At 42.3% G+C, this 24,739-nt stretch overlaps 2 protein-coding genes and 1 long non-coding RNA gene across 3 annotated transcripts; 1 reads left to right on the top strand and 2 right to left on the bottom strand.

Moving 5' to 3' along the window:
• Positions 1 to 189: 189 nt before the first annotated feature.
• On the bottom strand, positions 190 to 10,340 carry cfl1 (cofilin 1). Its single transcript, XM_086101282.1, has 4 exons — positions 10,181 to 10,340; positions 4,751 to 5,061; positions 2,731 to 2,807; positions 190 to 1,166 (listed from the first exon to the last, which is right to left on the bottom strand). Exons 1-4 carry the CDS (start codon positions 10,181 to 10,183, stop codon positions 1,054 to 1,056), a joined length of 504 nt encoding a protein of 167 aa, XP_085957408.1. The 5' UTR covers positions 10,184 to 10,340; the 3' UTR covers positions 190 to 1,053.
• Positions 9,146 to 16,219, top strand: LOC147208872 (uncharacterized). Its single transcript, XR_015098865.1, has 2 exons — positions 9,146 to 9,254; positions 15,472 to 16,219. It is a non-coding gene; the product is annotated as an uncharacterized LOC147208872 (long non-coding RNA).
• LOC147208871 (atlastin-3-like) lies at positions 12,296 to 24,549 on the bottom strand. Its single transcript, XM_086101281.1, has 14 exons — positions 24,378 to 24,549; positions 21,882 to 22,094; positions 20,805 to 20,939; positions 19,580 to 19,684; positions 18,959 to 19,009; positions 18,484 to 18,540; positions 18,315 to 18,407; positions 18,100 to 18,238; positions 16,970 to 17,097; positions 16,789 to 16,845; positions 16,645 to 16,716; positions 16,328 to 16,519; positions 15,488 to 15,727; positions 12,296 to 14,116 (listed from the first exon to the last, which is right to left on the bottom strand). Exons 2-14 carry the CDS (start codon positions 22,083 to 22,085, stop codon positions 14,054 to 14,056), a joined length of 1,536 nt encoding a protein of 511 aa, XP_085957407.1. The 5' UTR covers positions 22,086 to 22,094; positions 24,378 to 24,549; the 3' UTR covers positions 12,296 to 14,053.
• Between the last annotated feature and the right edge of the window lie 190 nt (positions 24,550 to 24,739).

Raw genomic sequence — 24,739 nt, 5'->3', positions numbered from 1 at the left:
AAAGTTCAATGTCTCTCAACAATCACTGATCAACAGCTGACAATTGATTTATTGTTACACCAAGTCATTTAGATTTGATAGATATTGGATACAAAGACCTATTTGAATCAAATTCTGCTAAACACTGACTTCATCTCATGAGCTGCGATTTGAGCAATTTGGTGTGAAAAAATACCAACTCACAGTCAGTTTAGTGCTTTTTTAAAATGTATTTATTTATTAGAGATAGGAGACGATACAAAACATCCACCATTCAATATTCAGTCTCAAATGTGACCACCGGTGTTTCATTTACACTTCGCTCTCCATCAAGACCTTAACAACGTCAACATTTTGTCTTTTCCCAATGAGGAGATGCTGGTTTGGGTGAGGAAAAAAAAAACAAGTACGAGGAATGTGTGAACTACATGAAATGCCATTGTCAGAACAGGGAAAAAGAAAAGGAACCACTCAAGTTTTGGATTTTTGCATGTTCAAAACAGAAAGTTTCTATAATCATGTAGCAAGAGAATGTTTTTGATAAGTCTTGTGCAATCCAGAGTGTGAATTAGTTTAACATTAAACCTGATCTAAACTAGTTACAAAACTTAGTTACAAGTTTGGCAAAAAAAAAAAAAAGTAGTTGAAATAATAAGCAGAAGATGGTTGGAAAACTAACATTTGTTGATGCGTGTCCCATTCAAAATGGGACAAACCCGTCCGGCGTATCTTTAAACATCACAACAACATCCTTCACTCAATTGAACCTTTTCATTTTCGCCTTTGTGTTTTGTTCATATTCTTAAACTGGAATGACAGTCTGGATATTGGAATCAATCACCTTTTATTTGCGAACCTGTCGCTGGCACCCCCGCCCGGGCCCACCCGCAATATCCCACCCCGAGAGAGTCCCACAAGCTGCTGGTTCTGATTCTTCTGGTTTTATTCATTGCCATTCTCCAAACCACACTGGAACGTACAGCTAAACCCGACAGATGCGTCTGATAGGCCTCCACTGAAGCCAGAAAAGAGGGAAAGGGACTTGGGGGAGGGAAAGGGGTCAAGAGCCGATATTTATATAGGGCAGCCCTCCAGGGTGACTACTGAAGTGCCACCCAGCTTTTCCGCCAGCGTGTGCCGGTCTTTCAGGTCTTCCAAACCGTTAACCTGCCACTCGTGCTTGATTCCTGATGGGAATTAAAGAAGACATGAAAGGTGGGATGTGTGCACACCCGTCCAACTGCTAACATCTGAACACACACACACACGCACACACGTTCCTCAAGGCATTATGCATGTTTAAAGAAAATGAAAACTGTATAAAGACCGAGACCTATGTAGTACTGGTTTCCACCATTTTGTTTTCCTGATATTTTGGGGCGTGGCTAAAATGGGGCTCATTGATGAGCCGCCCAGCCCCAGGTTAACAACTTGAGCATCTTTGTTTGCATCATTTGTACCATGCAGGTAGCTAGCTAGCCAAGTCTACACCTTGCAATTGCATATTCTATACAGCGCCTCATTGTTGGCCATGAGTGCGCGCGGGCACACCACAGAGTGAAGATGTAAGAGCAAGGAGTGGGGAATTTTATTTTTTTTTTTAAGGTCTGACTTGGTAGCACACACATCTCAGATGAGTAAGATGCAACAGCGTCAGTTGCAACACGTGAGGATGCGCGCACACCGAGCGTTGCGGTCAAACCTGACGAAACTCTCAAGCAGGATGCCGAGTTCGCCAACTAGTTTTCATGAGTGTCAGCCACTTGGCTTTGTGGGGACTTAAATTGGCAATTAACAATAACGCAAGCTCTCTCACATACACAAAAAAATGTTTGTGTATACATATATTGTGTTTTACAATAATACTTAAACGTATTTCTAATTTCATGTGCCTGTGAAGGAAATGGTGAGGTGTGCAGTCAGAGGACAAAATGCATGCGGCAAACAAATTACACATCTCCACTGTTGCGCCCTTCCTCTCTTTTGTGGTAACTCGACTCCTCCTTGACCACCTCACTTTGGTTTTGTGGTTGAATATAGTTCAGTACAATCAACTTTATGTATCGCCTCATAACCAACAATTTCCGTCTCGGCGAGTCAATTATGAAATCGCTCAAGGTGCAGGCGTTGTCGCCAAGCGTCCATTCCAGGCGGATCTTCGCATGTCGGGACGTAGCTAAGCTTAGCCTGGCTTGGTAGCAGAAGGCAAAGAGGCTTTTACCACATGTGGATTCAAAAGATAACGTAGCAGTTCATGGCTTGACAATTTTTACGGGCTGTGAAGGTGCACCCCCCATGTTTTTTCCCCAGATCCACATGATCATTAAGAAATTTATTTCGAAGGGTAACACTCTAGGATGACTTTGGCAAAAGTTGAAACTAATAAATGGCAATCACAACATTGCTGGTGAGCATCAATGACTTGCTTTTAAACTATTCGCAGCAGGGCCCCGTCTACGTATTTACACATTGACTTTGCTCAGTTTGCTCTTATTCCGTTGTATGAAGGTCACAAAGTGGACTGGGACACTCGACCTTCTAGCATCCTGCGGAAGAGAAGTAAATTTCTCCCCATCACTAAATATTGCTGATAAACAAATGCAGCAGTTTGGGATACTTTCCCCATGTCAAATTTGACCATTTTCCATGGCAAAAGACTGCAACGTGCTTGAGAATCCCTGACTGAAGTTCTTCCATCTTGCACCAATCAAACTAAAGCGCACGCTGGCTTGCTGGTTTTCAAATACTGACCTTCGAACTTTCTCTTGATGGCATCTTTTGAGCTGGCGTAGATCATCTTGCTCTTCAGGGGGGCACCATCGGGAGCCCTGCGTGAAGAAAATGTTCATTCAAATTGCAAAGAGCGCCAAGCCTTCCCGTGAACAGCAAAAAAATAAGCACATTGATGGCTGCGACAAAGATTTGGTTTAGGTGGCACAAAGATGGCAGGAAAAAAACAATCTACTCGTCTAAATTACACTACTCAACTCACTTAAAAGTTAAAAAAACTTAAAAGTTGGGACAGTGTGTCACGTGAGTAAAAACAGAATACAATAATTTACAAATCATGCTCAACCTACTTCCTTGAATATGCCACAAAAACCAGGTATTTAATGTTCACACTTTTATGGCTTTAGCACATTCCTGAAAGGCTGGGACAGTTGGCAAAAAAGACTGAGAAAATGGGAGATATGATCATAACTGTTCCTCAGTTATGATCATGTGGTGGGTGCCATGATCGGGTACAACAGGAGCTTTAAGTGCTCAGTCATTCACAAGCTAAGATGAGGCAAGGTGCACCTCTTTATGACAAACTATAAGAAAACCTTTATTAGTCTCGCAATGGAGAAATTCCCAATTCACAGCAGCAAAGTTATGAAAGAAAGAAGTAGAACAACAAAATATAGGAGCTGCTGGAAAGGCAGCCACTCTCGCGGCGCCATTTTGAAGTCAAAATAACAAAAACAACACAACACATAGGACACAGACATGTGTGTCATGTCTGTCTATGGGACAAAATAGTTTAAAGTCAATGTTTCTCAACGTACAGTTGCAAGGAATTTCATCATCTACGATGCATAGCATCATCAAAAGGTTCAGAGTCGAGAGAAATCACATGCACGTAAGGCCAAAAACCAACACCGAATGCCCGTAACCTTTGACCCCTCAAGCCGTACTGCATTAAAAATCGACATCAACATGGGCTCAGAAAACCAACGCCAGTATATATGCAAGTGCAATTTAAAACTCTGCAAAGAAAAAAAGCCCTTTATCAACAGCCAGAATCACCACCGTGTCAGAACTCATCCAAGACTGATGCAAAGCATAAAAGTGTTTTGTGGTCTGACGAGTCCACGTTTAAAATGGTGTTTAGAAATTGTGGACGTCAGAGGAAAAGAACCATCCGGTCTGTAAGGGGCGCAAAAGCCAACATCTGTGATGGTATGGGGCCGTGTAAGTGTCAAGTTATGCCCATGGCATGGATAATTTACACATGTGTGAAACATACGCTGCCATCTGAGCAACAACTTTTTCATGGACGCCCATTTGCTTATTTCAGCAAAACCATGTTAACAATTGTTAACACGCCCCGCATGGCTTTGTGGTCAAAGAGTACGGCTACGAGACTGACCTGCCTGCAGTCCAGACCTGCCTCCCAAATGAAAATATGTGGCGGACTACGAGGCGTATAAGCTGACAATGGAGCCCCCCACCCCGACTGCTGAACATACGCTGTACATCAAGCAACAATGGGGACGAATTCCACCTACAAAGCTTCACCCATTAGTGTCCTCAGTTCCCAAACGTTGATTGAATGTTGTTCAAAAACACGGTCTGGCGACACAGTCGTCAAAATGACTCTGTCCCAGCTATTTGGAAATGTGTTGCAGCCATAAAATTCCAAGTCACTGGGCATTTGCAAAAAACTGTTTTCAGTTTGAACATTAAATATCTTGTCTTTTGGGGTGTATACCTTTAAATACAAGTTGAAAATGATTTGCAAATCACTATATTGGTTTTTTTATTAATTGACACAACATCGCGGCTTCATTGGAATGGTGTTTGTAAACAAAAGCAGTCACTTGTGGCCATCTTGGTGTCATGTTGACGTGAGTTGGGTGGGTTCCTAAAATCCCCTGCAAGTCCCAGATGTGGGGATGCATCATATAGGGGCGATTATTTTGGGGAAATTTAGGGATTTATGTTTAGAAATACAGTCACCAACATGCACCTTCACCCATATTACTTCCAGGCAGAGAAAAGGTCTCACCAGAAGATGAAGACCAAGTCCTCCTTCTTGGTCTCTTTGGTCTCGTAGGTGGCATCATAGAGCGCGTAGCGGCAGTCGTTGGGCGGCAGCATCTTGACGAAGTGCTGGTAGGGGTCCTGCACAGTGTTGCCCAGTTCGCCCAGCAAGATCTCCTTGCCGTCGTCCAGCACGATGTTCTTCAGATCCTTGCTGATGCAGAAGAGGATGGCCTTCTTCCTCTTTCGCTTCTCCTCCTCGTTGGCCTGGGCCTTGCGCACCTTCATGTCGTTGAAGACGGCAATCACTTCGTCCGTCACTTTCACACCGGAGGCCTGCACGGCACATTAGCGGTTTGTACTTGTCAAAGTTTGGCCAGCCACCACCCCCACACCCCTAAAACAACCACGATTGTGTCACATGAAAATCTGGATTAGTGAAGTGAGGCTACAATCATCTTGCCTGCAATTTTAAAACACACACACACACATTATGTAAGCTGTGGTTGTACAGCACATAAGGTAGAATTTTTTTAACTCATTCGCTGATGTAATATCCAGCCATCGCCAGTCAGCGTGCACTCTAAGCTGTTTGCAGAGCAGACAGCGTATTACTCAACTGCTACATGACGGAAAGCCAAGCCTTATCTTGCACTGATTCGTTTTGCATGGTTGATTCGGGTTAAACTTGTCTCGTGCGAGTTAAAGCTTCTCTAGGTAACTTAGCTGAGTATAGCTTGTGTCAAAGTGCTTCAGCGTGGCTCAGCAGTGATTGAGTTTGATTGGAAAGTGATGTGATTAGTGTGGGAAATGGATACGAAAAATCAAGCGCAAGGGAGCGTGGCTTGGACCCTCATGTCCATTGCCAGGGGAGTAACCATATTTTGTTTATTTATGCATTTGCGCTGTTGTTTCACTTTTTGTACATCCCCCCACCCCAAATAAGAAATGAATGAATGAATCTGAAGGTTCTGCTGTGCTTTTGGGTAGCAAATGTATGGCCAAGGAAAACAATGACATTTGGAAGCGCCGGTGCCTGGAAAGCAAACAATCACCACAGTGTTCCGTGGCCCACAAAAAAAGTCAAGAGTGGGAGGAAAAAGGACGAGCAAGAGCCCGAGGGCTGCATGTGACTCTGCTGAGGTGTGGCCATGACCACCGGCTGCTGGCTGTGGGACAGACGGCCGAGAAGAAACGACTCAAGCAGGATGTCACAACTTTTTCCATAGCGTCTCATACAGAATCTTAGTCAACAGCAAGGTTGAATTGAAGCAATTTATTGAATGTGTTCTTGGTTTCTGAAAATGATTTTAATTATAAAATAGTAATTGGGCAATTATGCTATTAGCCTAATGAAAGTCTACTCTAAATTGTTGCTATATTAAGTTGGTGACAAAGCAAAAAATGACCATTAATATTTGTGTGTTCGCTGAAAAAAAATGCCTGTGCTCTCCTAACCTTAAAACTCAACATGTGATTTTTTTTTTCCTCCATTGAGAAGCAAGCAATAACCACAACAAAGGGGAAGAGCATTCACACAATGACACCACTTTCATTGCCTGACCATGCGGGAGAGGTCAGGAAGGAGGCTATGCTAGCCGCGCTAAGCTAAGGCGTGCCATGCGGGGGTTGAAGTGGCCCACAATGGCACCTCTGTCTGGCCCGCTGACGAGCCCCATATGCTACCCTCCACTCACGCCGCTGCATCTGCTGACTTTGCTTAAGCCAATTCATTGCGGAGAAAACGCAGTCTCATGAGGACGCCCCAAAGCGCGCGTGCGTATGAGTCAGTGGGGTGGGGGGCGGACAGGAGAGCAAATGGACAATGAAAAACGGAAATAAGGCAGGAAAAGAAAAGAAACAGATTCAAGTGTGGAGAAGCACAAGCATGTTCATGTTTCACTTGTGAATGGAGGAGAAGTGGTTAAGATGGCCCGACTTCTGTCTGTTTTATGTGTTGTATTATTTTGTCATTTTATGTTAAGTGTTCTTTTGATGGCGGCGCGGGCACCCGCAGCGGCTCCTCTTGTTGTCTGTTTAAGAGGGAGGAAATTTCATCTGTGCTGTAAAGTTGGACTTGATACTTGATGTTTGCTGAGGATGGAAAAGGAAGTGGGAATGAGGCGTCTGAAATAGCGCAATTATTAACCAGGAAGGAACCCGCACATTCATAAAAGCATGATAAGAAGTGGCCATTTGTCACTTGACTATTTTCTGCCTTCAGATGGGCTTGTACTGCCAGTTAAGAACCCCACCTCTTGATGGTGCCAGCCAACTCCATATCATCCAGCCAATCATCAATTCACATGCGTTTCCTTGCACTGGAAGCACAATACCAACAGGTGACACTAATGCACCAATAAGTTGCTTTCCCACAGAACAACTACAAGGAATGACATCACAATGCATGAGGTGCAGTCGTGTTTTCTGCTCACATAGTACGTGTTTGCAGGTCAGGTGGAGAGCAAATGTTACAATTTGTTTTTGCACACAATACTGTTAAGCGTAATTTATTTTGTCCAAAAAATGGGGTGTTTTGGGGGGGGGGGGTTAGCTTTAATCGATTAATACAAGCATGGACATGGAATAAATTCAACGTACATCTCAAGACACCAAGAGACTGTATAATGTGTATACACACGAGAATGTAGAGAAACCTTAGGATTTGTAACCAAGACAAAAGTCACACACCTTGAAACATTAAATAAAGATGCATTGTATTCTTGAGTTCGAGTGCGCCTTTTAGGGGTGTGGCCAAGTGCGCAACATCAAGAGCTCAGACTACTTGGTCGTCAGTTGAACTAAAGTTTCCACTGCACGTGCAGGCGGTTTCATTTTGGGTTTGTCTTGCTCAATATTCAAAATGAAGCGATTCGCAAGTTGCCAAAGTATTTTCATTGCATTTCAATTTTAAGCGAGAAAGCTCTCAATGCACAATAATTCAGTGGTTGATTTTCACATCAATTAATTTGGATGAGACATTTTTATGACAATCTTACATTGCGCAAATGCCATCGACGAGTTTTGTTTTTGCTGCAGCCGCAATCAAACGGCCCCACAAAGCGACGCAGTAAATTTGAATTCCTAATCTAATCAGACTCCTGGAGACGCTTGGCGTTGAGAGCAAAGTCCAACTGACAAGTCCGCATTTGCAATCCCGACATTTAAAAGGTGTGACACAAAATGGCAGTTGACCAGAAATGCCCTGACGTTATCCAACCAGCACCTTTTCATTGGGCAACATCACCAAAACGCAACACAACAATCACTAAAATTGTGATCTACAGTTTACTTTTATCACTGGACATATTAGATGTAATGGGTATTCATCATTATACTTCACTCCCAACAATATTACACAGCCCCCCTTGTACTAAGTGTACAAATATGAGACACTATTTATGCAGTCAGGGAAATTAAATGGTCCTACATCTCAGTAGTGCACTAAATTATGACTGAAAACAAATGCGCTGTGAATAAATGCTCATGCTTCACAGCAACCTACGCTGTTAGAACATTTAACAACTCAATGTACAACTGAGAGCTGTTGACAAGTAGTATTACTTAATGTCGTTACCAGAACTAGTAGAACAAAGGCGGCAAACTAGTAACATATAGCCAAGCACCAGAAAACTGAGGTTAAATGCATCTATGCCAACCACCTATACTAATAGGCAGAACAATGAGATCTTCTTCCACTGGACAAAAGGTAGAAAATTAAGCTGCGTGGCGAATTTTTGTGAATTGTTTTCCTAGATGGTATGCCATGGGATCCTATTTCCCAATGTGAAATGTGTGCTTTGGCTCGATAAAGGTTGGGAAACACTGCTTTAGTGCTCAAACAGCTTTCCATAAAAGTATATAGTTTTTGATGAATACTCAATGTGTACACATTGGGAGACTGGTAATCAATTAGCATAAATGCCTATGCCATTTTTGACTTAGTCACAAAATCAAAGGAAAAAAATAGTTTTTTTTTTTTTTTTTTTAAACATCCGTGTACAGTCTCAATCATCCAGAGCATGGTCAGCCACAAAGATTAAATCATGGTTAGTGGGCTATAGTTTAACAAATCATTTGTTTCTTGTCTTCCAAAAATGTAAAACATAAAATAAAATTAAAACCTTGGCAATTGTGCTATTAGGCTGCTGAAATGAATCTAAAGCTGTTAATTGAGCACCTCAGTTTTACTAGCAGGTTGGTGACAAAATGAGCATTTGTCAAAATGAACACACATTACAATTTTGATAAGCTAAATTGAATTAGTGTGGACCAAAGGCGTTACGAATATAACTACCTGAATATGAAGGATATGCAATAAAGTCTGCAACGGTTTGCCATACTTGTCGTGGTCGCCTCTAATGGCGTGACGTACTCGCAGGGCGGTGCAGATTGCGTCTCAAAAGAAAAAAAAAAAAAAGATGCGCAATGAGGATCCGGACCCTGCGGCCTTTTAGCTTCCGCTGCTAAAACCGATTTATATAACGCTTCATCATTCGCTTCTATCTCCAATACGACGGAATGAATAGGTGAGAAAACACGTCTCCAATTTGATATTTATTAGGCGATTGAATGGTTCGCGTTGTTTAACATCAAGCACGAAATCGAGGATGCTCTTTGCACCAAATTCAGGGTGGGGCCGTGAATCCAGCACATGTGACCATGACCAGTGGACGCCAGTTTCCAATACCAAAAAAAGCCGACCCTCGATTTTCAAGCGTTTAGCCATGACTTTGAATTTAATTAATCTAATTTCCATCCGTCCTCGATATCACTTAGCGAAGCATTTTGGGAGGTCTGTGGTTAGCGCGTAGAGCCGAGTTAGCGTCAAATGAGACAAAGAAAGCACAAAAAAAAAAATCACAGCTCGCGCAGCCGTAATGGATGTCATCCCGTTAGCTTAGCATGCTAACAATACCGTTAGCTTTGTTAGCCGCAGGCGTCTCGCTCGCTCTGCACCTGCCAGCCTGACACGAAACATCGCCAAGCCCCGCGGCCGAACAACACAAAGATGCAGCACAGCCATGACAACCGAGGATAACTCGTTTTCTTCCGAACAAACGCGACGCAGTGCGGCCAAAGGGCTTTGTTAAAAATAAAAATAAAAACCTTTAATGTCGGACGGATCACGGAAATGAGCGAAATGGCGCCAGTCGTTTCAGGCCGTGGACGTTTTAAAGGGGCCCCCAAATCTTAACATTTGAATCCCACGCTTTCCAGGAAGCAATTTTGGATGGTTAACACGACTTAAAAACATACTTGAAAAGAGGGGTCACGATAAAGCTATCTTCCGTCGCTCTCTGTGGGGCTTGATGCTAAAACAGCTTTTATCTTTTTTGAAGGGGGAAAATGAGGGTTGCATTGAATTAATCTCACTAAAACGGCTTCTTTTCATTTTCAACCCCGTACATAAAACACGTCAAATAGTGTGTGTGAGAAGCGTCGTTAAACGTACCATTGTTGTAGCTCTGAGTTGGTCAGCGTCTGGCCAGGAATTGAATGGAGCTCTGAGGGTGATGACGCTGATGAAGATGAAGACTTGCTCTCGCTCGCTCTGGTAATGGCGTGAACGCGCCGACGTGCGCGAGCCTGAAAGCGTGAGCGACGTATACGAGCGCGTAACCCCTACAACAACATCCGACTGCAATTTTTTTCCATTTAGTATTTGGAACAGGGAAATGTTACGTTATATATCTAAAACGGATTTATAGTGTGTGGGCGTGGATTTTGTGTAGGTAATAAATGTGAAAATATACGTTTAATGTTTGTGGTCGCCATTTTTAATAAATTCCCCCAAATGCACAATATTGAGCCAGGTGTTCTGTGTTCAAACCATTCAGAATCTGAATGGGTTTTCTTTTAGTTCAATAGGGGTTAAATTAAGAAAAACACGATTGACAGTGACGATGGCTGACAAATAAAACGTCAGCTTCTTTTATTCGAATGCACAAATACGAAATATTGAGTCTCATCATAAAGGGTGCTGTGAATTTATAGCGGGTAAATTCAAATTTAAAAACCAAGTCCTTTATTTGCTTGTCTGACAGTGATGACGGCGGTCGACTTTTTTAAGGGAACGAGGCCAAGCGGTTCAGATGAGGGATGGATAGAACAAACCAGGTGCTGTGTTTGAACCTAACGGAACGCCAGAGGGATGGTTTAATCCAGACCAAGAGGCGTGCATTCAGCCATATTCCACCCCCTTTCTCTCTCGCATTCGCTCTCTCTCTCTGGCTGGTTGCGTCTCCTTCCCCTCTGCGGGGTTTCGTTGAACTCACTTCCTTATTTGGAAGTGAACGTTAGTCCGTGCACGCGCCTCTCTTCGAGCGCGCGGAGAGGGCGTGGCCTCCGACGCTTATCGCCTTTTAAGGAAACAAGGAACACCAAAAAAGCGCTACGGTAGACGTTTGTGAAACGTACACATAGAGAGGCTAGGTAGCAGATGATAGTGGATTTTTCTTTTTTATGTAAAAGCGGAAGACCGCGCTGGTGATGATGACTCAACAATTCTTTACTGTGTTTGAAGTGACAAAAGTGAACGCCACCGTTGATGAATATCTGTTGCCAAGATGATTAAAGGCTGACTTGAAAGCTAATGAAAACATCACCGTTTATGTTGTTGTCATTTTGTTGTATAAAAGACCAAAATAACCGATTGGCTCTTTGTGGGTCATTGGTAATTGTACTGTACGAAAACCACGCCCTCATCCTGTCATGCATGTCATATAGCCGGCATAGATTGTAAATACACTTTTCACTGTTTGCATCTTTAGGTTGGCTTTATTATCTTAACGCTAGTACAATGAAAATTCGAACGTTGTGATTTTTTTCTAGTTTTGTCACTTCCAATTTCAGGTCTTTTCAATCAATGTCTTATGCAGTTAACAACAAATTGTATCTTTTGGCTCCATTGTGCTAATCTTTTGCTGGTTGAAAACAACATGTTTACAGTCCTCGTTATTCGATGGATAAAAACAGGTGAAATGGGTTTCATTTAGCCTAAAGTTTTTTTAAATTTAGATTTTTATATAATTTATAAATTTTTGAACAAGGTAGCAATTTACACAAATACAATGGCTCACTGCACTCCAAAAGAGCAAATAGCCGAAATGTATTTAAAGTGGACATATGAAACACTGATTGTAGACTGCATGTTGCCCAGTTGCAGTTTTTCTATCCCCCCACCTTAACTTTACATTGTAAATTGTCCGTAGGAGGGAATATGAATGGCTATGTCTGTATCTGCCCTGTGATCGGCAGGCGACCAACCCACGGTGTATCCTAACTTCAGTCCAAATTCAGCTGGGATAGGCTGATTTTGTATTAAAATCCTAATGCGAGTACATATTTTGTCATCTACCCATTTGTTCAATTGTGAGCGAAAAGTTGGCCAACAGTTAGCAACTTTGTGCAAGTGCCATTCATATGCAGTCTGGACATGTGAAGGTGAATATCCCCTTCCTTGGGTGTCAGACTCCATGGAGTTATCAATAAACACCACAAAAATTTGCTGGGACTTTTTTGCTTGTCAACTGTTTTGAAACAAAGGTGTTAACAACAAAATCAAATGTTGAATGATCCAATTGTTTATTTGCTTTGAACAACAAAATCAAATGTTGAATGATCCAATTGTTTATTTGCTTTGTCACCAAAGTGAAACTCTCCATTACGTCCATCTGCAGCACAATCACATACATTTCTGTCATCATCCTCCATCACTTAAACGTTAATAATTTTACTGCCATTTTGAATATGCTGCATAAAAAAAATCTTGTGAACAAAACAGTCTTTTACATACAGTATTTTCCTTATAGCAACAAAGGGGCTAATTCAAAGAGGCTGCAAAAGCGAAGACTCTTTTGCAGTCTTTGGCTATCTAGTCACTATATCTTTAAATTAGTCGATGTTCGTCAATCAATAGAAGAGTTTGAGTTGTAAACATCGCAGAAAGCACTTCCTATTATATTTTTAAAAAAAGCATCTAAAAAATTTTCTGTATCAAAATATTTTGCGTAACAAGGAGCGAATGGTCATCAGAGAATTTGGAATGTATGATTTTTTTTTAAGACAGTTGAAATACCCCCGTATGTTCATGGTTTGACATTTCAAAATACACCAATTTGCTAATTAAGTATTAATTTGCCTCTTGTCAAGAACTATGTTGAAAGGAGTTGATGCTCAGCTTAACTCGGAAAAATGTAGTGCTTTGCCACCGTCTTGGGGCCATTGAACTATGTTAAACTGAACTCAAGAGTTTTATTTAGATAATAATTGTGTTTTGCCATCTTCCTGCCACGGGACTCTGTTGAAGTGAATTGAGGATCTTAATTCAGACAAATAGTTGTTTGCCACAATCCTGATGCCAAGGAACTGTGCTGAAGTGAGTTGAGGTCTTTTTAGACAAAAGTAGTGTTTTACTGCAATCCTGTGGCATCTAAAGGCAATTCTAAACATTTTTTTTGTTTTTTGTGTATAGATGTGGGGGAGGGGAGGCTCTATTACTGTCCTATTTTGGCGAACAGCAGGTGTTCGCTGTGTACTGTTGCCTCATTTGGTGCTGCTTAGCATGACAAAGTGCATACTGTAACAATTTCCTCCTTCAGTGAAAGTGGATGACTGAACATGAACAGGAATGTTAGATCTCCAACGAGACTGGAATGCTTTCAAGGCACAAAGTAAAAGGGAGTAAAAAGAAAAGTGAGCTGCTAAAACAGGTGTCAAACTCGGGTCCTGGAGGGCCGCTGTCCTGCATGTTTTCTAAGTCTCCCTGTTGCAACACACCTGATTCAAATGAACAGGTTCAATGTCAGACTTGCGCAGAGCTTGCTGATGATCTGATCATTTGAATCAGGTGTGTTGCAACAGGGAGACTTGGAAAACATGCAGGACAGCGGCCCTCCGGGACCTGAGTTTGACACCTATGTGCTAAAATATGCATTTACAGTAAAAGCTCCAAAAGCCGGCCTTCTTAATAAGGTGCCTGACTAAATTTTGCAAAAATAATCCCGTGACGGTTGAAAAGTGTTTTGTCCTGATAAACTTTTTGTAAACGCGGCAGGATCAACAGAACGTGAGATGCTTTCAAAGCAGGCAGCTTTTGTCATTGCCGATTTGAACATGACAAGTTCAAATGCAGATAAGACAGATGCTGGCCTTTGGGAATATTTCTTTTCTTGTGCTTCGTTGCATGTTTCTCCCAGAGAAAGGGTTGGTCAGGATGAAGGGACTGGGGGGGTGGATGCAATGATAAGGCTTTTGTGCTGAATGCGGGTCTGTGCTGTGCGCAACTTTGCGTGGCGTTGAGATGATCAAAAGCCTCGCAGGTCCACTAACTGGATTTCTTCACGTTAGGGAGGCTCTGCCCTCTCGACTTGTTCAGCACCACCGTGGCCTGTCAACAGACAAGACAACAGGTCTTTTCATAACTTCACTGATCAGTGTCTGGACTTTAGTTGGATGTTTTTCGCTGTGGAACCAATTCCGTTGATTTTGCGATCGAGCCAAGGAAAGAGTATGGCACCTTAAACAAGAGTTTAAAATTGTACACATTCCTCACTATGAGGCATTGGAATAAAACCTATGCTGGTGAAAATTGTGAAATTATTTTATTACTGTCAATATGCAGGGTTCTGTTCATACAAATAACCCGTCAAGATAGATTTTGGAACCTGATTCAAATGTAGAGTTCTTTCGATTACGACTCTCAAGGTAAACATTTTGCTGGTTGGGCAAAATTGAAATGAGTGTCGATTAATTCATTTGATATCCTGGTAAGTAAAGGGAACATTTTACTCGGTCAGGCTTTTGCACTTTCTCACAATGTTGAATGCCTGAACCTTGGTTTGATGATGCCATTGTGCTTTGATGGTGCTTACTTGCCATGTCCTGAGGGAATACAAACTTTGCATGCAGCTGTGTGACGAATATCCAAAAGAGAGAGATGAATTTAGCTGCCCGCAAATCATGTCAGTTGCAGAAGCTGAACTCTGATTAAACCCCGGTCAGCCGAGGCCAGGTTGCTTTCCAGCTCAACGCGGCTTGGCTTTTTATTCTTTCGCTCGTGTTTGTTTCAAATCCAACAGCCTTCATTCACGACGCAGAGGAAGAAATCATTCCTTATTTTTTTTAGGGGAGTCCATTCATACGAGAAAGGTTGGGAAACGGCGCTTTCTACAAATACAGTAATCTGACCCTCAGAATATGAGAGCACTGTTTATTTGTGATAACGGCGCATTAGTTTGCCCAAGTGTCAGAAGGCATGAAATGACCGAATATAGGCTGCGCAAACATGAAGGCTTGTGATGAAGAGCATCAAAGACTTTGCTGCTCTGCTCACTCTCCTGTGACCGGGCAATTTGGAGGCGACCTAAGAACAACCTTTCGCTACAAAGCGCAATTCCACACTAACATTACATAGAAAGGGGCGATCCACCTCGAGATTGCGGTTCACCTATCACGGATTACACAATTTTTGTGCGCAATATGTTTCAATAAGTTTCAGTTTGAAAACATAAAGCCCTTGAGAGGGTTATTTTAAGGCTTGAACTATTCAAAAGTTATTTTTAACACTCTCATTATGCACACAAAATAAAGCAAAGAAATCTACCGAGTGATGGCGTGCACCTTGAAAAATTCAAATTGGGCACTGGTAAATCAATGTCCCCCTGTGTTCATGAAATGTGGTTGCTTTAGTCAGGTGATGGCATGAAAACTGACTTCAACAGAAACCCCCGTTTTTATCACCAGACAAACGTCATCTGACCTGCTCCAGCACAGTGCCTGCCGCCTGGTCGATGGCTCCGCCCACGTCCCGGTAGCGGCCCGAGTAGCGGATGAAGGCCCACGTCAGCATGGACATCATAACCAGGCCCAGCACGCAGTCGCACACCAGGGCCAAGGTGGACAGGCCCACGAAGAGCAGCACGCCTGACAGCACGTACAGGAGGCACACCAGCACGAACAGCACGGCCGGAGTTCGGAAGGCGCTGAACAGATTCTTTGACTTTCAAAAGAAAAGGAAAAAAATTTCAGATTTTGACCACCCTACAACAAAATGATTCTTGAACTTTTAATGAAGAAAACAGAGAAGACAGTTCAGACTCTATATAAAGAATCCACAGGGAACTCTCTCTCTCTGAATATATGAGAGAGAGAGAGAGATTACACACACACACACACACACACACACACACTCAAAGCATTACACACACATATACTTAAAGCAAAATGATTTAGACAGACTTTGATGCAATGTCTATAACAATATAATTTGATTGAACTGAATTGGTCTGAAACTGATTATCAAATTAATCCAAATAATGAATATTTGTTCATCTGTCACTGCCGCAACATATCCTGACAGGCCACAAAGTACACTGTGCGCTGAAATAAAAGCGTCTTCAAAATGCAACGACGCACAAAGAAGAGCACGTGTACAACCTTGAAAAAATTGAAATGTTGAAAAAAGAAAATTAAAATCACTCTTTCGCATTTCTCTCCGTGACATGCGTGCACTCGCTGCCAACAATGAGGCGTTCTGAAGCAGCCACGCCAACGCGAAGCCTTGGTCCACGTATTAACTCTCACACAGGACGTCACTGACCTCATTATGCTTGCTGAACGACTCCCACATCTCCTGCAGCTCCTTCTCCAGTTGCTCTTGGTAGCGGTCGCAAAACTCCTGGCCGCCCATCTTCTTGGTGGAGGAGAAGGAGTAGAGAGCCTCCTTGAAGTAGAACTGGTGTTTCTCTTCCAATGACTCAGGAGACACATAGGGCAGGTCCCCACCACACATCTGAGAGACAAAAGGAGGATTTTGAAGGAGGAAGATTACGGTGAAATTAGCAGATGTCATCTCATTGTAAATAACGTGCCCCGCGCCCAACATCAGTAAGTCTAAACAACAGAGTTGGGACAGACCTTCTCCATGTTTCTGTAATACTGATCTTTGCTTGCTGCCACAGCTGCCAGGTTGTTGGCCTCCGCTGTTGCCTGGCGGGACACACGGACGTCTCAAAATGAGTCAAATGTGAAAACACTTTTTCGTCATCTTTCCGCACTTACCATGAGCATGCTCTTAGGCTGGGGCAAGTCCTCTCCCTGGTAAATCTTGATGTAAGCCTGACAAAAAAAAAAAAAAGATCAGAGTTTCAACATGACACGAGCTGCTTTTAAAGTTCAGTAGTGAACATGGGAAAACAGCAACGAACAAACAGGCTCACACCGCAGACTGGGAAGCTGTTACCTTGAAGTACTCGAGCAAGCCTCTGCACGTGACTTTGTTTCCATTGATCTCCTTCTCGGCCAGGTTATCGGGATGCAGCAGATTCGGGATCAAAATCTTCAGCTGCTCTTTGAACTCTGGTGCCACCGCTGACAAAACCAACAGAATGACTTGGTAACTCACAGTCAAGGAGTGCGTGCAGTGCAACCCGCCTGCATAGCCGTGCATCTTTGTAGCACCACATATCGGTTTTACATGAAACTTCAACTGGGAGTGAGAAACCAACATGAAGCAAGCACACGTTACCTCTCATTTGGAAAACTGCCCGAGCGAGTCTTCTTTATGTCTACTTAAAGTGATGCTACAGTGCGGTGAAAAAGTATTTGCCCTCTTCCTGATTTCTATGTTCTTTGCATATTTATCACACAAGAGTTGAGTTCATCAAGCCAATTTTAATATCACATAGTGCTAACCCAAGGAAGCACAAACTGCAGTTTCTAAATGCCCATTTAATTTATTTAGACACACAAACAAAAATCCAAACCTACCTGTTCCGATGTGAAAAATTGCCCCCTGAACCTAATAACGAGTGGTGCCAGCCACCATTGGCAATCATAACTGAAATCGAGAGTTTGAGATAATTGGTGATAAGTCTTTCACATCGATGTGGAGGAATTTCGGCCCGCTCTTTTTCATAGAACTACTTCAACTTCAAGCATGAACTGCCCATTTAAGGTCACCCCACAGCATCTCGATTGGATTCAAATCCGGACTTTAACATGGCCACTTCAAAACCTTAATTTTGTTTTTGTATTTTTTTGCCTTCCAGAGGCGGACTTGCATGTGTGTTTCAGATCGTTGTCCTGCTGCATGATCCAAGAGTTTAAGAGTGCAAACTGATTGTCAGACGTTCTCCTTCCAGATTTTCTTGTAGACAGCAGAATTTGGTGTCTATCACAGCAAGTTGTCCTGGTCCTGAGGTAGCCAACCAGCCACGGACCATCACACTGCCACCACCACACCACCACTGTTGGCATGTTCTTTTCATCAAATGCATATGTGTTTTAATAAGTTTAAATGTGTTGAATTTGTGTGGGTGAATGTATTCCGCGATTGTAAAATACTTTTTGAGGACAAAAATAATTTCTCACCACTAAGTTGCCCCTCAAAAGTGGGGCTGGTGGCAACTTTCAAGCCAGGGTGCGGCAGCAGGAAGCAGGAAATGTTGGTGAAGCAAGAGTGGATGTGCTCCCTCACCGTTTGCAGCTCCTCGTGCTGAGCCTCCTTGACCTTCGAAAACAAAGCAGGGAAGTTCATCTCCCAGTGGATCCAAAGCTTGCTCGCATTTGATTCTGCATTGTGTTACCTGTAGGCGCTTATCCAGGAATTCATTGCCTCCTTTAAAGCCGTATGTGTACTCGTAGGGGAAGCTCCAGTCACGGATGAGGAACATCAAGGACTGTAATAGGGAAAAAGGAATTTTGAATCAAACACATAAAAATAAAAAGTGTCACAAAATGTATCGGTTGCCATACCTGGAAGGGCTTCAGGAAGATTTCATCCAAGGCCAGGCGGCCGTACTCGGTGAAAAGCTGCGGATGGATAGATGGCCAGGCAGATGGGAGCAAGAGGAGCAATTGTCACACATTAATATTCATACAAATACTACAGCTAATCTAAATAAGTAGTCACAAAAGATGTCATGTTACATCTTGGTATGTGGTAAGTAATAATGTGATACGCATAATATGTTTGCATAATAGTTGCATTGCACATTGAAACTTGAAATAAAGGGCCTCTTTGGTGACCCAAATTAGTTTGTGAGTTGGATAGTGTAATATAGTTCACCATTTACCTTTTCTGACACAATCAGAGTGGCAGTAAATATTTGCTTAACACTAAAATACATGCTTACATGTTTTTGGACTACAAAAAAAAAAAAAAAAAAAAGATAAATTGTGGAAATGTCCAAAGCAGCAACACGCGTGTGAGTTCAGGTTGCAAACGAACCTGTAGCTGTTGCAGGTCATCTTCTTGGATGTTCTGGGACAGATTGTAGATCTACAAACAGGAAACAACCCCAGTGTTATACAAACTTGGAATTTTTAGAATACAGTATACTGCATGTGATATATGCCAATAATTCCAAACTCAGTGTGACGTGAGAGATTATCAGGTGTGCTGTGGAAAATTATCCAGTTTCCCTTCATTGGTCAGAAAATGATTATGTATCGACAACAAATAATCTATTTTAGTTCATCCACCGATGCCAGCAAGTCTTGTGGCAGTGAGAACACGTAAATGCTCTTCCACTTCCACTAGGTGGCAGAAGAGACAATTAACCTGTGTTTCCACTTCTTGCGACATTTTTGTTTGGTGGTGGGTTGAGAGATTTTTCGAGTCAGGCCTTTGCTGCATCTTGGATTTCTGCTCCTTGTTGGACAAGGCTGTGCAAAAACTACTGAAATACTGAACAGTTGGCATTCAAGAGTTGAAAGAAGGTCAAATTTGGTTGACCTGTAAAGGTGAAAATGCACTTCAGGTTCATCCTGAAAAGTCAACTTTTTGTGAGTTTTGTGTGTGCCCTGGCTCAAAAACGTCAGGAAGTACTGATTTATGCTGTACAATCACCTGAACGGAGCTGGTCATGGTGCTGAGGGCGAAAATCGTGGCGCAGTCTTTCACTGTGGACTGGTTATCGAAGGCTCCCTGAGTGTCCATCAGCACTACTGCCACCTGCGGGAGCACATGTAGAAAACATACGGAGAAAGTTGACAATCCATGGGGATCACTTCATTTCTCCAGCAAATATTTATTTGCTGCAAATAATGTATCTTTGCTCAACAACTATGCCAGGGATGTTTCGTGGCAGGCAGAGCAAAATAAATGATCTTGCACCAAATGGCAGAAAATACCTATTTAACCTGGATATACACCTGTTGCCATTCATAAAACATAGCATGAGTTGATATACACCATTTGTTCATTCATGGACTAACTACAGGTATCAATGTACACTGGAAGCTCCAAATATATTGCCCCGATGTGGGATAAATAAAGTTGTCTAAATCTGACTCACAAACCCTTCAGGGTTCTGCTATAAAGAAATAGCAGGGGGAAAAAAGCCTACTCCAACATCGTAACTTTATTTGGCATTAATAAGAGGCACTTGAAATAGCAACAGATGTGTGCTGGCTTCCAGTGAACAGGCAGTTGAATGTGATTGGTTTCATCCTGTGCAACAATTCTCACTGCAATACTTATCACTTGTTTGATTTTACTTCCCATGTGAAAATATTTCATTTTCATCCATGATCCAAATCGCTTGTGCTCACAAGGGCTGCTTGCCTAATTGTGCTGCACAGACTAAAGGTCAGTCATGATGAAAAATGTTCTTCAAACTGCCCATTTGAACAGGGGTGTGTAGACATTTTTATAGCCATTGTAGTTGTCCTATTAGTAAGGACAAATATTTAAGTAACATAATGCTATTTCACTTTATTCAACATCCATGATAAGAAGGCTAATGGTGTGACACATGCCTACTAATTGGGTATAGTAGTGTTAGTAGTGCAGCACATTTTATTAAGGTTTAATTGCATACTAGTAGGCCAAAGTGGCACTCGTAGCTCCTATCCACCATCAATCGGGGGTTGACAGTGTTATGCAGGTGTCTAGTGACAAACTGGGAGCCAATTCCTAACATTTTGTCCCTTTCGCGTCTGAATATGGTGACAAAATGGAGGCTGAAGTGTTCATACATCTCCTGCTATGCATCTCATTGTGTTGCGCAGGTAGACTTAATATTTTGGCAGGTGTCCTGTGAGGCTTAAGATGTCCGGCCTACTGTGATCACCTCGCTTCCGTCACTCTTCTGGATGGGGAAGACCTCGCTCCAGATCTGGATGCCGGTCGTCTCCGGTTCTGAACCGCCTCGCCAAGAGAATCCCGTCAGAGGCTCGTCATCGTGACCCAGCCACTTTTCGTCGCCCTGCGGTGATACATGACACGCGAGAAAGAGGTGAGGTCAAACTACCCTGGGCAAAAGTGTCACCACCTGATTGGCTCATCTTTGATTTGTTGACATTGGAGGGAGACATACAAAAATGGGTTGAGAGGCACGCAGGTAGTAGTAAAGCCAGCAAAGCTACTAAAACAATACAAATCAGCGAGTTGCTGCGCTCCACCCTGCCATCCGAAATAATTTCATTTCACAAAACTGGTCAGTTCACATGTTGCAACAGGGAGGGGCAATTGCGTGTGACTATGTCTATGTTATATTCAACCTTGCCTTTTGCTCCTTGTTTTCCAAGTATGCAATTTATGCTATCTATTGTTTTCATTTTTGACTGTATTTCCATGTACTATTAAACTAAGAGAGAGCTTGATCCATAGAATAGATTAGAAGAGAACACATTTGCTTCCTATGCACGCCTGAGACTTTGCAGCACTAACGAGTCATATGACACGGTGAAGGAGAAAATACCTAAAGCCCTGTGCTGACCCGGAGGGAAACATTCCATCCATCTGTGCTGTTAAGCGAATATATTTCCATGGGGCAAACATTTGATTATGTGTAGGCATACAAACGATGCTATACCAAGTAGCATCCATTATTCCAGATGGCAGCAGTGGGATTTGATTGACAGTTGAGAGGTGGGACATGGTTTCAGTGCATTCAACGGAGAGAACAGTTGATTTTTCACGATTTTGAAGACTTCTTTTTAGCATTCGCTGATATTTTTTGTTTATCATACAAATTCCACTTCACAGGGACTTGAATTATTGTTGACCAAGAGCAGACTGATTGTAGCACATTGAATCAAGAAAAAGTGACAAATATCAAAGTGGCCCCCGGGCCTCTTTTGAGCATTTCCCATCGACGGTTCTCAATGGAAAAATCTTGGATGCCACGAGCTCTGCCGTCACTCACTTTTCTGTACATGTATCGTAACATGAAGTCCAGCAGAAAGCTCTTGCCCTTCCTGAAGGCGCCGGCCACCGACAGGACCACCACGTGCTTGTCTCGCACGCCCGCGGCCAAGAGGACACGTGCGAGTGCTTCCTCGTCCAGCGTGAAGGAGTGATCCTCCTTGCACACCGTCACGATCTGAACTGGGCCTGGTTGGCTCCCCATTGCTGCTGCCTGTGGGAACAACCACTCATCATGAGTCATCCAGATGATATTAAGCCTTTTAAAACCTGCAAAAACACCTTACATCATAAGACAAATACAATAAAATGTAATAAATATTCTAAAAAAAAATAAAATAAAAATTAAGTCTAAAATAAAAACTGACAATTTTTGCCAATTTTTCTCTCAATTGTAAAGTTAAAGAAATTCTAAAGGGATTATAAGTATTGCAAAACTGTCAAATGTTTTGGCTGCAATTCATATTTTTATTGTTGCCAAGTTATTTTAGTCATTATATATTGTCATGTGAGTTACAGGTATTATTTTTGCCCACTTTGGGTCACTATCCTCACGTTCCATGCTATGATGATGACTTTGAATGTGTGTGGCTTGAAAAGGTGGAGCCTAGTTTGGTGAGTGACATGGGAGTCAGCATTAAGATTCATCAACATGGCAAAAAGATCACTGCTAGGAGATTTTGCTTTAACTTTTTTTGGAATTGAATTATTTGATTAGTTGTTTCATAACTGATTTTATGTCGGTGTATAGCTAATGGGTTTCGTGTGACTAATTGTGAATAAAGTCACATGTTCATTACAATTGGCAATATTGTACGAGGTTCATGTTGCTACAAGAGCAAAGTTAAGGGCACGTCAACAACAAACTAGTAGTCCCTTGCTCGCTGTTTATAAACCTGAAAGTGGCTGGAGCAGACGCCATAAAAAGGCGAACATTAGGAAGCCTTCTGGACAAGATATAATTAGTTATGGAATTTACACTCACTCAGTGACGCCAACTCCCACACAGGGTTACAATGTGCGGCTCTGTATTAATTAGTAAATGTGCATGCTCCGATGGGTGTCACACTGTTTGGCTTCCAGCTAAGCGGCGCGCTGTGAACTCAACGGCCTTCAAGGAGCTCCTTTGTTGTTGGTTCTTCTGCGGAGGAACAAGTCAGCTCCCACCAGGAGGATTACGAGCGCTTTCTCGCTTTGACAAACGATTAAGCATTCAGGTCCATGTACTAGTACACTCTCGTCCTAAAAAGTAAGACGATTTAGCACAATCGTAGGACAAATGTATCTCGCTAACATTGTTTCACTACTGTATGTCCTTTCTGCGCAACAAAATAACTTTGGCATACTAGTCAGCCAACTGCATGTAACTAGTAAGGCATAACCGTGAACTATTTGACGTCTTTGCGCTGATAGTACTTCTAGTGAGGCACTGGATGTGAAACAGTAAAATATTAGAATATCAGTACTAGTACTAGTAGCACACGGATGTCAACTCAAGCAGATATGCCTCACTAGTGACATGTCAAAGTTGACCTACTAGCTAGGACAAAGAGTGGACTATTACTTGGAACTACTGAATGGTTTTATGGAAAGCAATTACAGTAGTGCTAGTGTGCTCTATGTCATCACTAGTCAGACAATTCAGTACACTAATAGGATCACAACTGCACACTGGTAGAACAACTGTGTTTTATTCGTACTGCAATTTATCTTTTTTTCCCTTACCATTACTGCCTTAGTTGCACTACTATATCACAACTAATAATGTGCATTTTGGTACTACTAGTGGGTTCAAAAGCTACTAGTGCCTGACACATACCTACTAGTTGGTCTGAGTAGAGTTACTAGTGTTGCACAGTACTTTGTGTACTAGTAGGCCAAAATGGGCACTTATCGTTTTATTAATTACTAGTAACATACAGTGACTGTACTTACTTACTATTGAGGAAAATGAGCATAGTAGTACATAGACCTTCAGCTGAAGATCAAGTACATGGAATAAATGCTCAAATGGCTATCCATACCCCCCCCCCCCTCAAAAACCAAAAACAAAACAAAACAAATGAACACACCAAAAGGGCCACACCCTTTTGGTTTACCTCGGAGGTAACGTGCCAACATTTCTGTAACATTGTGGATCGTTCCAAAACTTTGTCGTTCGTGAAGTCCATTGCACACGCACGCGCGAAAAAGCACACAACCACAAAAGAAACTAGTTGCATGTACATTTCTGCGCTTTCCCACAATAAAGCGCATTTTACGTGTTTTCGCTCTATTTGAGTACATAAACTATCAAAGCACAGCCAACGTCTCAAGAAAACGTTGATAATCGACAGGTTTGATCAAGCACTTCTTTCTGTAGCGCTGTGATAATTATACACGCAGACAACAGTCAAAAAGGCTAACATGTATTAGCCGTTTTCAAGCAGTAAATCGCGACGCGAATTTTGCACAACTCACACCATCGTAGCAATTTAAGTTTAACGCGAAACTTTACCTCGACCTTGGCTTCGTTTCCCCTCGCCTGAAATGTTGTGTTAAAGCTCTTAAAAGTCTTTAAAAGGTTTCAAGACGAACTCGTTAGATTGGAGGAGCTCGCAGCAATGTAACTTTTTTTCCTCTCCGAGATTGGCATGAAAACAACCATGTCAATATATTCCAGGGGCTAATCTTGCACACTTCCGGGTTTAAACCCGCGCGAGGCATCATGGGAAATGATGTTATGGCGCACACTTGAACTCTCGGCTCAGCCAGTCTAAAACCTACAACACCCATGATACATCATAATAAACTTTTACATGGGGAATGTAGTTTTTCTAGTGTCCCGTACACGGTATTTATCGGGATCACGGTCATGTG

This window comes from Hippocampus guttulatus, chromosome 2 (assembly GCF_054856545.1).
Source record: "Hippocampus guttulatus isolate MCC_2025c chromosome 2, RoL_Hgut_1.0, whole genome shotgun sequence".
Lineage (NCBI taxonomy): Eukaryota > Metazoa > Chordata > Actinopteri > Syngnathiformes > Syngnathidae > Hippocampus > Hippocampus guttulatus.
The sequence above is the reverse complement of the archived record's forward strand: the minus strand, read 5'-3'. Positions and strand labels throughout refer to the sequence as shown.

Bases quoted from the DNA above. Each gene is read 5' to 3' on its own strand.
- cfl1 (XM_086101282.1), bottom strand. The intron at 2,808-4,750 runs GTGAGACCTTTT...TTCTTCACGCAG, and splicing joins GACTTGGTCTTCATCTTCTG to GGCTCCCGATGGTGCCCCCC. The intron at 1,167-2,730 runs GTCAGTATTTGA...AATTCCCATCAG, and splicing joins CATCAAGAGAAAGTTCGAAG to GAATCAAGCACGAGTGGCAG.
- LOC147208871 (XM_086101281.1), bottom strand. From the start codon at position 22,085: ATGGGGAGCCAACCAGGCCCAGTTCAGATCGTGACGGTGTGCAAGGAG. The intron at 19,010-19,579 runs GTGATTGTACAG...TCCTGTTTGTAG, and splicing joins CCATGACCAGCTCCGTTCAG to ATCTACAATCTGTCCCAGAA. The intron at 17,098-18,099 runs GTGAGAAATTAT...TGGTTTTGTCAG, and splicing joins TTTTGAGGGGCAACTTAGTG to CGGTGGCACCAGAGTTCAAA.